At 38.7% G+C, this 14,315-nt stretch overlaps 2 protein-coding genes across 3 annotated transcripts; both read right to left on the reverse strand.

The window, feature by feature from the left end:
* Positions 1-31: 31 nt before the first annotated feature.
* On the reverse strand, positions 32-7,360 carry LOC135934518 (1-phosphatidylinositol 4,5-bisphosphate phosphodiesterase-like). Of its 2 annotated transcripts, XM_065476338.1 has the most exons (23): positions 7,324-7,360; positions 7,093-7,270; positions 6,939-7,025; positions 6,215-6,274; positions 6,022-6,159; positions 5,877-5,956; positions 5,689-5,824; positions 5,533-5,633; positions 5,322-5,485; positions 4,965-5,269; positions 4,251-4,415; positions 4,015-4,194; positions 3,789-3,960; positions 3,225-3,382; positions 2,536-2,742; positions 2,304-2,468; positions 1,846-2,050; positions 1,680-1,780; positions 1,590-1,620; positions 1,353-1,533; positions 581-784; positions 279-525; positions 32-222 (listed from the first exon to the last, which is right to left on the reverse strand). In XM_065476338.1, exons 2-23 carry the CDS (start codon positions 7,174-7,176, stop codon positions 154-156), a joined length of 3,240 nt encoding a protein of 1,079 aa, XP_065332410.1. In that variant the 5' UTR covers positions 7,177-7,270; positions 7,324-7,360; the 3' UTR covers positions 32-153. The 2 variants fall into 2 exon arrangements, with proteins under 2 accessions (XP_065332410.1, XP_065332409.1); XM_065476337.1 differs by lacking the exon at positions 7,324-7,360 and having other exon boundaries at positions 7,093-7,314.
* Positions 7,092-14,052, reverse strand: FAM21 (Family with sequence similarity 21). The gene is made up of 12 exons (XM_065476335.1): positions 13,811-14,052; positions 13,552-13,755; positions 13,239-13,354; positions 13,031-13,181; positions 11,737-11,950; positions 11,573-11,686; positions 11,405-11,514; positions 11,151-11,317; positions 10,180-10,862; positions 9,850-10,127; positions 8,071-9,228; positions 7,092-7,822 (listed from the first exon to the last, which is right to left on the reverse strand). Exons 1-12 carry the CDS (start codon positions 13,910-13,912, stop codon positions 7,646-7,648), a joined length of 3,474 nt encoding a protein of 1,157 aa, XP_065332407.1. The 5' UTR covers positions 13,913-14,052; the 3' UTR covers positions 7,092-7,645.
* Between the last annotated feature and the right edge of the window lie 263 nt (positions 14,053-14,315).

A 14,315-nucleotide genomic window follows, 5' to 3' on the forward strand; every position in this document is an offset into this window, starting at 1 on the left:
TTTGTCTTCTTTTTCTGGTAAAATCAAAAGATATTGTTTGAGCAGTAGTATTAAATTTAATACAATGACTAGCCTAATTTAACAAATGGGCTGTAAAATACAAATAAATATTCAGCAGCAGTTTATCTCGGTCGCCTCTTACGACGTCTAAGACTAAACATAGCAGTAATTCTTTGCACCCATGTTGAACTCGACTTCTTCCACTTCGTACAGTTGAATAATCTGAAACATGTGAGATTTCTAATGAAAGCAGCCCATCGTCTGCTTCCCATCCTCACCGCAGCGATTTCTGCCGTCAGAACCTTTTCGGTTGACTCGTGCTTCTTCTTCAGCTTCTCCGTCTCCTTGGCTGCGCGGATCTTGGCCGTCTTTCGCTCCTCCATGAAGCGTTTCGTGTTGGTCTGCTGTTTCTCCTTCAGTCGACGGTCCTTGTCGTTTTTGGTCTTGAGCGTCTTGTCGTTGGCCACCTCCTTGGCGGTCTCCACGCTCACCTTGGACTGGGACGCCACCAGGTCCTTTTCGTCCCTGCGAACCAATCGTGATTTTACTTGGGGCACGCACTTTGGGCTAAAACACCAACTTGTCGAGACGGACTTCCAGCTGCTTGACCTGCGCCAACTGAGCATCAGACATGAGCTTTTTCAGCAGCTCCTCGCTGTCTTTCAGGTGAGCCTTGAGCATGGTCCACTCCTCCTTCAGCTGTCTTTCCACCATTTCCGACCACTGGGTCGTTTGTTCCTTTACGACCTTCAGTATGCTATCGTCCTTCATGATCTCTTCTGGCCTGGGAATTGAATTTCAGTTGAGAAATTGATTTGTTCTATTAAAATCTAAAATTATTAAAAATTGGTTAATTTTTTCTGCAAAATAATATGTAAACTTAAAATGGGAAAACATCAAAGATTTTCAAGCAATCTAATTGTTCATCTCAATTAAATATTTTTTTCCTAAGAGAAATGAATTACTTTGGTCTTTTTTCGAAAATTTAAAATCAAGGCGTTTAAGACCTGTATTTTCTGTGTTTTTAATTTCTTTTTGCAATAAAATTTTAAACTCAAACTGTCCCTTTTAAGATATTGTTCGATGGAACGGTGAAAACTCAGGAAATTGAAACAATTTGACGGAAACATTTGTTTTTTAGACCATTAATAAATTGTATAAAATCAATTTTAATTTAGCGGTTTTCCTGATAAAAATTAATACTTGTTGCTTCCTGTAAGAGTTTAAGGATTCGTGGAATAATTGTATGAATTTTTAATCTATATTTTTAATTATTGCTCAAGCATTTGAATTTCTAACACAGAGCAAAGAATTTTTTATTGAATTCAGTTGAGAATTTTTCCAGGACTTACTTTCTTCCCTTGCCCAGCTTTTCAGCGGCAGCAGTGTGATTCTTCTGGAAAGTCTGTCGTTCTTTCAAGTGCTTCTTGCGCATGGTCTCTAGCTCCTTTTGCTGCTTCTTGCCCACCTTTGCGAACCCTTTCTCGTTCCTAAGGCTTTCAACGGTGATTTCTTCGAATTTGATTTCAAGAGCTGGAGTTTAAATGAAAATAAAAACTCTTTTATGTATTTTAATTTTGAGATCATACCCTTTTTCTTCTCAGCTTCAGCAGCTTTAGACTAAAAATAAAATTTCATCAATTAAATTAATTATTGAAATTTAATTTTAAATAAATTACATCGACTTTCGCATCTTGAATTCCCATCGATTTCATCTGCTCGTCTCGCTGCTCCTGAGCTTTGGCGAACGCCTTTGGATCGGACAAAGCAGCCATGAAGTCTGAAAATTTATACGAAAGAGGGTTTATTTAATTGAAAATAATTAATTTTAAATAATATTCTCACCTCCGAGACCGTCGGGAACGTAGATCTTGAGTTCGATGTTACAGAACAGCATGGGCAATGCCATGGGGAAGTTTCCTTCCGTTCGCAGCGAAATATGCCGGTAGCCTGCTTGCAAACCGTCCAGCGGCAAGATTCGCTGACCGAGCAACTTGCCGTTTTCATCAAAGACGCCGAATCTGAGCACGGCCAAGTCAGGCATCACAATCTGCAGGACGGAAGTAACATCACATTTATAAAATTTTTCAAAAGGACAGAGATGACTAGCAATCATGTTTTTTTCTGGAAATGGGAAAATCAACTCAAAATCGTAGCTATAAAAGCTTAAAATCCGTATGAGAAATAAAACTGGACGGGAATAAAACGAAATTCTGGTAAAAATTTCAAACCTTTTACCACCCGTGGAAAAAATATTTGATGGACATAAAACTACAATCCCGCCAGCTAAAACTCCAGCTTACTTTACGAAACAAGAAAGGATCTTCATTGTAAACAGGATTCAAGCCGTTGAGAGGCACCAGTCTGGTCCTGAATTCCTTCCTGATGGTGTCAGCCGGCAGACCGTACATGTCCACCTCCACGTAGGTGCCCACTTTCTTATCAGACAAGAACTGACCTGCAATGACCTGCGTGACAAAGTCAAACAATTTTAATGACCTCTGGAAAAACGTATTAAATGTTGTGTATTAATACCTGCACGGAACACTGGGCAGCGATGACACCGTCCACAGAGGTCTCGGCGAAGGGGTCGAAGCTTCTGTCCACTCGCCGCATGAACTCTGGCTTCAGCAGGTAGCCGCAGTTGCCGTTGTACTCAAACTTGCCCTGGTTCAGCTGCATCGGCAAATCGGGCGTTTGGAAGTTCAGCGACACCAACTGGCACCCAGCATTCCAGAAGACCTATTTTTCATTAGGAAATAAATTTTCTATTACATTTTTCCGAAATCGTTTCGAAAAATGTATCAAAATTGTTCAGTTTTTTTACACACACAAAAAATATTTTGATATATATTTTATATTTATATTTATATATATATATTATATTAATAAAATTTTATAAACTTATAAATTTTTAGTTTTTTGCTTTACGGATCATTATCCTTTAAAAAAGCTCTCAGGACGAAACACAACCGATTTTTCTCATAGTAAATTGACCCATACTAATCAATTATTTGACTCATAGAATATTGTCTAAGAACCAATTTTCGTCTAATTTGGTAAAAACTGTTCTTTGAATATTTTCTTCTCATTTTCTTTAAATTCCTATGAGTTGCTAATATCGTCGAATCAAAAAATTTGCATCAGTAAACACATATTCGATATAGTTTAGTAAGCATTAAGTCAAATCCTGAGAGGGTTTCCTTGTAGTAAGATGAACGGACCTGAGGCATGTAGTTGGAAGAGTCCACGCGGGCGCCTTTGGGATAGATTCGGCTGATCTGCCTTTTGTTGTAGTTGACAAAGTCGATACCGTTGGTTTTGATGAAGTTCATACCAGCGTTCTCAGCAAAGGATGACATGTTGTGGTGAATATTCTTTTCTGAAATTAAAACAGGGTATGACAAAAGGGCAGGCAATATTGTTTTTCAAGAATTTCAGGAAAATAACCACATTTTAAACCAGGGTTCGCAAACCCCACAAAAAATTTCCGAAGCATGTTATTTATGTAATATATCTTTAATAATTTATTAGTATGATGTATTATTATAAAGATTTTCGCGTTAATTTTGGGAAATTTAGAGAACCAAAAATTTAATTGAGACTAATCTATTATAATCCTTGTATATATTTTAAAAATAAATTTTGCACGCCAAGCTTTCAATACTTTTTTAATGGTCTAGGTCTATTGAGAAACATTTGAAGAAATATTTCGGACTCTTCTTGCATTTTTGTCAGAATAAAATATGTAAAAAATTAGACCGTTTTTTTCGAATATTTGAGCTTACTGATCGCGGCATCAAAGCCCTGGAACTTGACGGGCTGAGCGTAGTTGACCATCGAGGAGAGCCAGGGATGCACATTGGTTGTAGAGCCGGTGTGAGCGGGCATGGCAGCTCCCTCAGGTCCACCTTCAGCGCCTGGCGCACCTTCTGCAGCAGGCTCGTTCGGATCAGGCAGCTTTGAGAGAAAATTATACGGATCTCTACATTAAATAATTATTAACTCTTGTACTTGATCCTTTGGTGGAGCGACAGCTGAAGCGTCTTCCTTTTCTTCGTTATCCAGAACCAGTTGGCCCTTCAAGAAAAGTTCCATCTCAGCCTTTTCCTGATCCGGCTTCATGCGCTTGTTCTTGATGAGGATTTTTCGCTTCATGGCACTAGGAGGGGGCAGCGGGCATCCAGGCTCGAGCTGAAATGAATTACAATCATCAAGTCTAATATATTAAAAAGTACAATTAATCTCACAGGGTAGCCAGGCATTGCCTCCTTCAGTAGAAGGTCGCCGAAAATTTCGTCGCAATATTTGGCCATTTTGTACTGCTGGCTTTTGCAGCAGTGGTTTTCAAAAGACAAGATGATCGGGTAGTCGGACGTCACAAAAGCGCAGTCACGAATGGCAATAATTGCCTCCTGTAATTTATAAATTTTATTAGAAACAAATAAATAGGGTTGGGAAAAGCAGACAGTTTTTTACGAAAAAAAAGATTATTATGTTTCCAGCGGTTTTCTTGCTATAAAAATTTAGGGGGTAGCCACTATTAAGTTTCACCTGGAATTATCTTTGGAATAGTGCTTAAATAGATCAAATTCAGTTTTTTAAAGATGAATTTGGATTAATTTCTACAAATGGGTAAATCTGAACTCATTAATAATTTTTTTAATTGGAATCAAATACAAAAATACTTGGGAAAAACCAACCAAATATTTTTTAGAAAAATCTTTCACATTTTCTTCCTTTAAATGTGTTTAAACGGCTTCAATATAGTAATTTAGACGATACTTTAGACGTTTTTTGGTAGTTTTTGACTCAGAAGATATTTATTTTGACTCAAATAGTCTTAGGATTGTGAGATTTAATCTCATTTGGGATCAAAACATGAGTAGAAAAAAATCCTTTTAAATATACCGATCAGGAAAAATATTTTCAAAAAAATCAAATAATCAAGGAAAATAGAATACTTTGTAAGAGATGTCGGTGCACATGGCTTTTCCGTGAGTAATAATCGGCTCTTCGTCTTCGCCCTTTCCGTCCCAGCAATCGAGCTCGACGCATCGGCAGCCGGCCAGCAAGGTCTGACGGTACATCTCGGCTGTACTTTTGCCACCAAACTGACGGCCGGAGAGGTAGGTGTTGTGGGACGAGTTGACGTAGTAGTGCGCCAGAGGCTGGTCCATGTCCATGTACATGTCGAGCCGATCCAAGAACACCGGCGCGTTTTCGTCGCTCATCAGGTAATTAATCATTCCATCCCTGCTGATTTTCACTAAATTTTTAATTTTTTAAATTAAAAATATTGGCTGAATAATTTCACTAACGCTCTTTCTTTAGATCTTCATTATTTTCGTAGTCATTTATGATTTCTGTACATCTTTTCTCGCTGTACAGAGGATACAAGATTTCGTTTAGCCGCGGATCTCGCTGCTTTTCGTTCATGAAGGTCACCAGTTGTTGCAGAGTGACAAAATCTTTGCCTCGCGTTCTAAAAACATGCATGAAATCACCATAGAAAATTTTTTAGATTTTCACATCATCTGGAAGAGTTCGTCGATGTCGTTTCTCGGGCAAATTTTGTGGTACAAGGCGTAGAATTTATCAAAAGTGAACTCTTCGATGTCCATAGCATCACCCTGGATCACAATATGAATAATGGCTGCAAATGTTGGAAGCCGTGTAATCTTTCACCTTGCCGTTCGGAAGTCCTAATTCTGCCAAGCTGGAGTAAACGAGCTTCTCGGTTTTTCCAGAGGCAAAAGTCTTGGTAATAACTTTCACGGGCATTTGACCCTTGGCGTTGACCAGGAAGCGGAGTCTCATCCAACTAAAATCAAGACTGTGTTAATATCATACACAAATAAATATAAAAAACACACTGTTTCATCAAACTGATTCGCGGACACACATTGTACGCCTTGTTGTTGTGGGTTATATCTCGCAAGCCTTGCTGCCATTTCTGTTAGAAAATTTATTTAATTTGTAAAAATTTTCCAAAATTTCTTTAAAATCGTCTCTTTATACCTTTGCTGTGTCTGCATCAGGGCAAATCACGTGGAGGTAATTAATATTGACGTAATCGGCACCGCTGCAGATTGTCAAACTCTTTTCGTCAACGTTGTTTCCGTGGTTTTTAATCAAAGTACTCAGCAGTTTTGGATTCTGAGTAGAACTGATTTTTGGACCATTTCAATCATTATTATTATATTTCACTCACAGTAGGCATTCCACCATAGCGAATATCACAAACTTGAGCCAACTCTTGCACGTCACCTTCCTAAAATACCAAAAGTTAAAAATCACATTCATTGTTCATTCTCAAGGGAAAAATATAATAATGGTGTGCTCCTGTTTAACTGTGACGCAACCGTCCTGTTTTAAATGTTAAGCCGGTTGCATAATAAAACGTATCCAATTATAAAATTCACTACGGTGTTTATTATAACAATAATGAAAAAAATTAATAAAAAATCTTAGATGGCAATGAAAAATTTATATTATTGACTGTCCAATCAAAAAGTGCCAGCCACCAGGACATATAATTTCACCGGTTACGTCAACCACCACCTAAAATTGCGCAGTTGAGACCTTTAAAAATATGCAATTATTGTATTCATGGATTTTTAGCAGATTTGGATGGTTTCAGATGGTTAAAAGTATGGCTTCAACGGCTTATATTTTCATAATTTGTGCTCATTCAATGGTCTCATAACGATAGGGGTTTCAGAAAAAAATACTGTCTTATAATTTCACAGCCCTCTTTAAATGTAAAGAGGCAAAATAAGAGGTTGTAGGAAAACAAGCAAATATGCCATAATTAAATTTTTGAGTCTTTCATTTTCAACGTTTTGAATTTGATAAGTATTTCTCGTTCTCAATGTCTTTAAAGCACTTAATTCTGATCACGTGCGGTGCACTGGCAACTATTGGATTTTCCTCACCTTGCTGGGGCTTTTCCAATACACAAAGAAGCCATAGTCGTCGACTTTAAATGTGCAGGCCTGCTCGTAGTCGTAAGATTCTTTTTCCTGCGATCGATTTCCCAAATAAAATTCAATTCAACTTCTTCAAAAAAATAAATAGAAAGAACATCACCTCGGTCCAGCGGTCACCGACGATTCCCTGCTGCAGAAAATCAGGAACCGGGATGCGCCAGTTGAATTCGTACTTCTTAGTCATGGCTTCCTAAAATCTGACGCCGCGGCGACACAAGATCAAACTGCTGCTGCTGTTGCGAAATTAAAAATTCAAAGCGGAGTCATTCGCGAAAAAGCTGAAATTTCGGAAATGAAGCGGACGCAGTTGAATCGAATTAAGCTTACAGACCTAGCGGCTCGGGCCAAGGTGCTTAGAGCACTGAGCTCGGGCTGCCTGGACAGGGGTGGCCGCACGAGCCGACGGAAGCCCTACTCGCGAAAACGTGAGGATTCTTAACAAGTGAGCCAATAATACTCGTAATTCTCGAACATTTCATATATACTTTATTGACATAGATTTAAATTAATACATATGGAATCAAACCGAGGAATGCCTCTCTGATCACATGTTTGTAACTATAGGTACGAAAAATAACAACTTCAACTTTGAGTCAGCAAAAAGCTGTCAACAAAATGCACCTGGTGTATGGGATTCATTTTTCCACATTTTTTCACATTCCACCGAGAAGTGGGTCGTCAAAAAGGTCATCGGATTTCTTTTTCTCCTGCCCTTTTGGCTGGGCTTGCTGCTTTGGTGGAGCCTTTGAGGCTACGGACGAGCCGAACAGATCGTTTTCCTCATCGTCCAGGTCTCCAAACAATGCGCTAGATTTTTTCTTCACAAGTTCCTAAAAACAGATATATAAGAAATTAAGAAAGCATACTTCAAGTTTCAAGTAGGGTTTGCACGATTCCGTCCAGTTTCTTTCACGAATGTGTTTCCGAAAAAACATTAAAAATCAAATAAAAACTGAAAAATCCGAAAACTTTGATACCCGAGCAGGACAAGACAACACATTAAAATATTTATTGAAGAACATGACGAGTCAGGGAAATACTTTACCAGGACGGGAATGAAAAATCATAGTATTATTACCTTCTTTTGCTTGATGATATCTTGCTTTGAAGAATCCTCAAACAGATCCTTAGAAGGCTCTTTGGAAGCAGAGGCCGGCTCTGCTTTTTGAATCTTCTCCGCTTGTTTGGGAACCGTTTTGTGTACGGAGCCGAAAAGATCGTCGTCATCATCGTCATCTTCAGCAAACAGGTCATGGACTTGGTTCTTCACTTGGGTCGGGGGACTGGCTGATTTCTCCTTGACCACTTTCTGGTTATGCTCTGGTTTTGGAGTTGATATGCTTTTGATTGGTGCGCCAAAAAGATCATCGTCGTCCTCGTCCTCGTCAAAGAGAGAAGCAGGCTCGTCATCTGTGATATTCTTCTCTGGGCCGAGATTTTCCACGGCTTTGTTAAACTCTAACGAAGAGTCTGGAGTGAGGAAAACCTCGGCTTTGTCGGGCGAAGAAATCGCCTGCTCCTCTTTCGACTGATGCGTCTCGAAAAACAAATCTGATGAAGAGTTTGGAGAGAGTGCATCGGAAAAAAGGTCATCGTCCCCGAAAATGTCATCACTGGTTTCAAGAGGAGGCGGCTCAGAGTTGAAGATGGCTTTTGGAGTTTCGATTGCACTGGGTTTGGGCGGACCAAAGAGGTCATCTTTCTCAAATATATCCGTCACTTTTAAGCTTTCCTGATTGGAAATCGACGCTTTTGGCAAGTCAGGTGGCGCCATGGCGACAGGAGCGAAAAACAAATCAACCGGACTTTTCGCAACACTGCTGGCGAACAGATCGTCGCTTGGTGTGTCAAGCTTTTCATTCGGCAATGGTGGAGGTTCAAAACTTAATCTAGCATCCACCTTGGGTTCGTTGGCCGGCACGGGATCATTGAACAAGAAATCGTCTTCGTCGCCGAAGAGGTCATCAATCTTGCTAGGCAGGGGTGGCGGCTCCATGAAAATCGATGACGGACTCACCTCCAACTCGCCAAAGCGTGGCACTTCTTTTACAACAGGCGGAGGACTCTTCTCCTCCGCAGGCATCGCTGGGGGAACGTCGGGAACGATGAACAAGTCGTCCTCGTCTGTGGCTGGAGAGACCGGATTCGATGTGCTGGGATCACTTGGACTTTCGACCGACGCTTGTCTCCCCTTGCGAGTTGGTGGCTTTCGTTTTTGCTTGATTTTAATTCGGTCCTGCAAGGAAAATCGAAACGAGTGTTATTTTAATTACTATAGAGATGAGAATTTAATTACAATTAATTAAAAATTTCACCAATATTGTCGTTTATTAACAAATTGTTAAATTCTGCATTGTTTGTAGGGATATACACTTTTTGAGGCAATTTTTTACAGAAAGTCTATCGTTGTTTTTTTAAGAAATGTTCGTAATGGATTTATTTTGCTTCAAGTAAAATAATATTTTTTGCAATAGAGATACAGGTAACTTTTACCAAAACTGATGTTTACTTTTGTTTTTTAATTAAAATCTTCAAATTAAAATTGTTTATCCGACACGGTTCCTAACAAAAGGCAAGAGAACTTTTTTTTAACTATTTAGACTATTCAAAAGCAAATAAAGTTAAAAGTGGATTAAGTTTGTGAACCCTTAATTATTTAAAAAAAATTCAACTGTTGAATTTTGATTCTATTATTTTCAAATGAAATTATAAATGTTGGTGGCAAAAGATGACTCGAAATTCTCAACAGGCTGGGAGGAACCACTTTTCCTTTTAGGGACAAATGTCTGGAGTTTCAATGAAAACCTCTGTGCGGGGAAGGAAAGACGGCCACATTGGAAAATTCACAGCCACGTACCTTTCCGGGATGGAGAAGTTGAGAACTGCTAACAGGGACATTATCAAAACTGGCAGATTCGCCAGGTGTTTCCTCCTCTGTGGCTGGAGTGTGTTCCACTAGGGGAGATGAAATTTCTTCTGCAGGTGGGGAAAGTGGGGGAGTCTCCTTGAGTGCACTGGGGGATGGTGTTTCCGGGGACAAGGGGGTTGGAGTCTTAAGGGGTTTGCTCCCGGGAAGCAGGGCTAGGGGGTTGATTTTGAGGGAGAGTCCTCTTCGCACGGCACTTTGCGGGGGAGCTGGGGATTTTTTTTTAGTATATCTACAGCGAAAATAGAAAAAAATCATTACCTGATTTTGATTCCTGATGAGATGCAGCTTTTTCCGTGTCTTCAAGTTGATTAGTTAGCACCTTTTCAGGTTTTTCAAGTCGCTTCTTTTCTTCTGTTTCTGGAGATTCGAATAAATTGACTACTTTTGGTGTTTCTTTGGTCAGCACTAAGTTCAGACGCTTCTTGATTTCAGTCGTATCAGTGGAAACGATTTTAGGTGCAGGCTTTTCCTCAATTTTCGGTTTAACTATTGATTTTTGCACCTCTTCCGGTTTCGGAGTAACTATTTTTTCTTCCACTGGCGCAATTGTTTTAGGCTGACTGAAAATGTCTTCAAGAGCAGATTCTGGTTTTTTAGCTGGTTTGAACAAATCCTCAGTTTCATCCCCGAAAAGACCTTTACTGCTTGAAGATGGGTTTGAGGCGGAAAATATATCTTCGTCACTGTCAGAATCGCCAAACAGAGAAAGCTTCTTAGGAACTGGCTTTGTAGCACCAATCACGTTTGTACTGCTGTTGATAGCAGGGGGTTTATCTGCGATTGAATTTGTTGGCGGCTTTATAAAATCATCATCTTCCATGGAATCGCCGAACAACGAAGATTTGGAAGAATTGTTTCCAAGCACGACTTTGCTTGGAGTTTCCTTTACAACAGGCGGCGCAGCAAATAAATCTTCGTCAGAGTCATCGTCAAAGAGACCACTGAAATGCAAAAAAAAAAACTTAAACTAGGTGACGACTACAAATAGAATTGGGAATTTCTGTCTGTTTTTAGGTACCAAATCAGAGCTTGTAAAAATTTTCAGACAAGAAAAATAATTTTAGTCGAGAATAATTTAAGTACATACACCAGCTAAACTGTTTAAATGTTGCGAAGAATTCTTTGTCAAAATAATTTGGGAGTCAAAAGTAGCTCCCAAATCATCCAGTTTCATTGATAAAAAGTCTTAAAATCCCGACCTAAATATTAATTTAAAACAGTCATCTTACATATTTGGTTTTGTAGGAGCGAGCGGGCTGGCCAGTTTACTAACAACAGGAGATTGAGCGGGCTGAACTGGTTCATCGAAAGAGCCTTTAGACGACGTAGACGGCGGTCTTTGCTTTGGTAGCATTGGCTTGTTATTGCCAAAAATTGACACAGCACCAGCGGGCAGCTGAAGGTTTTTTAGCATTGTGAAAAATTGTAAGACTGATAATGTTATCTTCAAACACGAAACTAGATTTTTGAAACATAACAATACCTTTAGAGGGGGCTTGCTCGCAGAGTTTTCACTGCTGGTTTGCTTAGGCTGAGGAGCTTCGTCAAAAAGATTATCATCTTCGTCAGCGAAAAGATTTCCTCGCTCCTCATCTGCAAAATTATTGAGTAAATCGATTTGTTTATGAACGATTAGAAATTAAATTCTAACCAAGTTTGGATTTTCCAGCGATTTTATCGCTTTTGAAAAGATTAGCACCAGAGCCAAATATTGTGTCATTTCCCTCTTCTTCGTCTTCTTGTCCCCCAAACAGTGGCGGGGGCTCTGAAGCAGATGTTTAGTTCTGATTGTTTAATAGAATTAAATTTTGTCACCTCTTTGATCGTAAGCAGACATAAGGGAGCGAAATTTGGGCTGCGTAACCTGGACCTCAGCTTCAGACGGCGATTCACCGCCGACCGTGGCTGCGAGTTCATTGATGAAGGAGGATTTCTGGGACGACTGATTACTTTGTTGAGTTCCAACTGACGCAGACCGTGCGTCTTCCTCACTCGATATTGAGGGATCAAATGAGCTGCTGCCCCAATTCTGAAAGGTATTGTGAAATTTCAAAATTTCATTTTCTTTCATAGACACATTAATTTATGTTTTCTTCCACTGAAATAGAAAAATTATTTATTACAAATTTCATTAATTCTAAATAACAAATACGATGGACGAACTTTGTACTTCGAGTATATTTCCTTACCAAATTTGGACAGGTATGGACTTACCTAAAAATTTTAGTATTGTTTCTAACTTTATTTAAGAGAAAAATTGGTCTGGTATTGTTTCGCAAATTTACAAAAAAAACACCATGGGTACGTTCCGTTCTAACATGCAAGTTTTTATGCCAAAAACGTCTACATCAAATTTTATGATATTAAAATTTAAGTCAAATTTAAAAAACATTTTAAGAACTTTAATAAGCTGAAACTATCAGATGAACAGAGCCAATAATTGCAAAATATTGATAGACTTCCATTCAACCATTCTAATTTTGTGGAATTATTCTCAAGAAAAAAATTTACTTTTCGGGAAATTGTGTATAAGAAAAAAATCATTCAAGTCAGGAATTATTTGTTGTTTTTGTCAGGAAATCAGAAGTATGAAATTGCAATACATTATCGGAGATCTTGTTTAAATAATTTACTTTGGATAACTATACATACTTCTAATATTGCCTCCATTTTTAAGTTCTGGTCTGGTTTCAACCCTTATATTGTGATGGGAGCCCTTTATGCAGTTGGACGCAAATTCACGATTAACGAAGAATGCTTGTCACGGCTTTCACATTTTAATTTTTCATAAAAGTTGAATCACCTCCTCGCGATTTAGAACTATGATTGCAAATGCTGTGATAAACGAATCAACTTTCTACCATTTCCTTGTACGTGATAAGAACTATTTCAAGCGAAGCAAACATTGATCTCCATATTTTACCTTGTGTGTTACTCACTCTTAGTGATTCATACCATAATATATTATTTTAATTTTAAGCCCTAATTAAATCAAATGAAAAAATAAAGCTATAGATATAAATGGTTAAATTTTTAAATCAAGTGCAAGTGTTTTCAAACTCGCGGAATAAGTTTTTATAAGAATTAACAATATTTGATTCCTTCTTACCACTTCAACGGGCATTGTAGGTTCTTTAGAATCTGCCACAGCTGCTGGCCGAAGTCCAATGTAATCGTCCTCCTCAAACTCCTTAGATCCAATTACGAAGGGTATTTTAATGCCGAGAGTTGGATTTTTCACTTGAAACGCGGGCTTGCTACTGAAAATAAAATTAACGAAATTTACAATTTGATTTAATAATAAATATTGTCCTTACTTTAATTGCTCGTCATCAGATTCGTTTGCCTTAGGAACTTCTATGAAATCAAAATTCTCATCTAAAAACGCTAGGCTGTTCCGCAGCACTTCATCTCGGACCTTTTTGTTTCTTTCCTGCAAAGAGTAAAAATGAAAAGCCTAGAGTTGAATTACTCTATATTATCTTGACGCGTATTATTAATAGGCAAATGTATGGGGCAGAACCATAATAAAGATTATTTTGAAACTAAAAATAACCTTCACAGTTCACACTAGTCTGATCCTGAAACGAGTTTGTTTTGAAATACGAGAAATGCGATGTGATTTATTACCGCAGCACTTATTTCCGGCTCAATTTTTCTCTGCTCAGCGGCAATAACTGGTTCCTCTTCTGCAACTCGGTTCTCCATGAACTGTTGATTCGCAAGAGCGGTGAAGGAATTTGTTGTATTTTGCAGGTCGCAGTTGGCTCGATCGAGGCTGATGCACAGATCGTCCACCTTTCTCGAGGACGCCTCTGCTTTCTCCACCACATCCTATGAATTTAAGATAATTTTAACGATAAACAAAAAAAGCAACACGAATTAAAACCTTGGAGATTTTGACAAGTGCTTCTAGCAAGTCAGCATCGCCTTGCAGAGTCCAGTTGGCAGCCTGAGCTCTGATGTGATCCAAGTTCCAATTTTCACCCATTTCGATTCTTTGCACTTTTTCGAGGTCATTAAAGTTCTGGTTTAAGTTTTAGGATGTTTGCCGGCCCACTTCGACATTTAAGGTGTCTTCAAAAACCGCAGTGTCAACCACAACCCACCTTAAATAAAAATCAGCTGCTGCTGAAAAAACATTAAAGTCACAGTAGCCAACGTTAAAGGTTTTTAAATCTTCACGGGGCTACTTAAATTTAAGATTTTTTGGAACCCTTTTTTCTGTATTTAATGAAATTAAAAGAATGTGCCATTTAAAGGCAGAATTTTTGACCTGATTTATAGTTTTTTTTTATTTCCCTCCACGAGAAATTCATGTTTTGTTGGTACGGCTGAATCACGTGCTCCCATCACGTGCTTTGCTTTGTTATTTTTTGTGTTTGCCCCTCTCG

Source organism: Cloeon dipterum, chromosome 1 (assembly GCF_949628265.1).
Source record: "Cloeon dipterum chromosome 1, ieCloDipt1.1, whole genome shotgun sequence".
Lineage (NCBI taxonomy): Eukaryota > Metazoa > Arthropoda > Insecta > Ephemeroptera > Baetidae > Cloeon > Cloeon dipterum.

Excerpts from the sequence above, each read along its gene's own strand:
- LOC135934518 (XM_065476338.1), bottom strand. The coding sequence starts at position 7,176 with ATGACTAAGAAGTACGAATTCAACTGGCGCATCCCGGTTCCTGATTTT. Across the intron at positions 4,195-4,250 it reads AGGCAATGCCTGGCTACCCT|CTCGAGCCTGGATGCCCGCT; the intron begins GTGAGATTAATT and ends AATTCATTTCAG. Across the intron at positions 223-278 it reads TGACGGCAGAAATCGCTGCG|ATTATTCAACTGTACGAAGT; the intron begins GTGAGGATGGGA and ends CACATGTTTCAG.
- FAM21 (XM_065476335.1), bottom strand. The coding sequence starts at position 13,912 with ATGGGTGAAAATTGGAACTTGGATCACATCAGAGCTCAGGCTGCCAAC. Across the intron at positions 11,515-11,572 it reads CGCTGGAAAATCCAAACTTG|ATGAGGAGCGAGGAAATCTT; the intron begins GTTAGAATTTAA and ends ATAATTTTGCAG. Across the intron at positions 11,318-11,404 it reads CGAGCAAGCCCCCTCTAAAG|CTGCCCGCTGGTGCTGTGTC; the intron begins GTATTGTTATGT and ends AAAAACCTTCAG.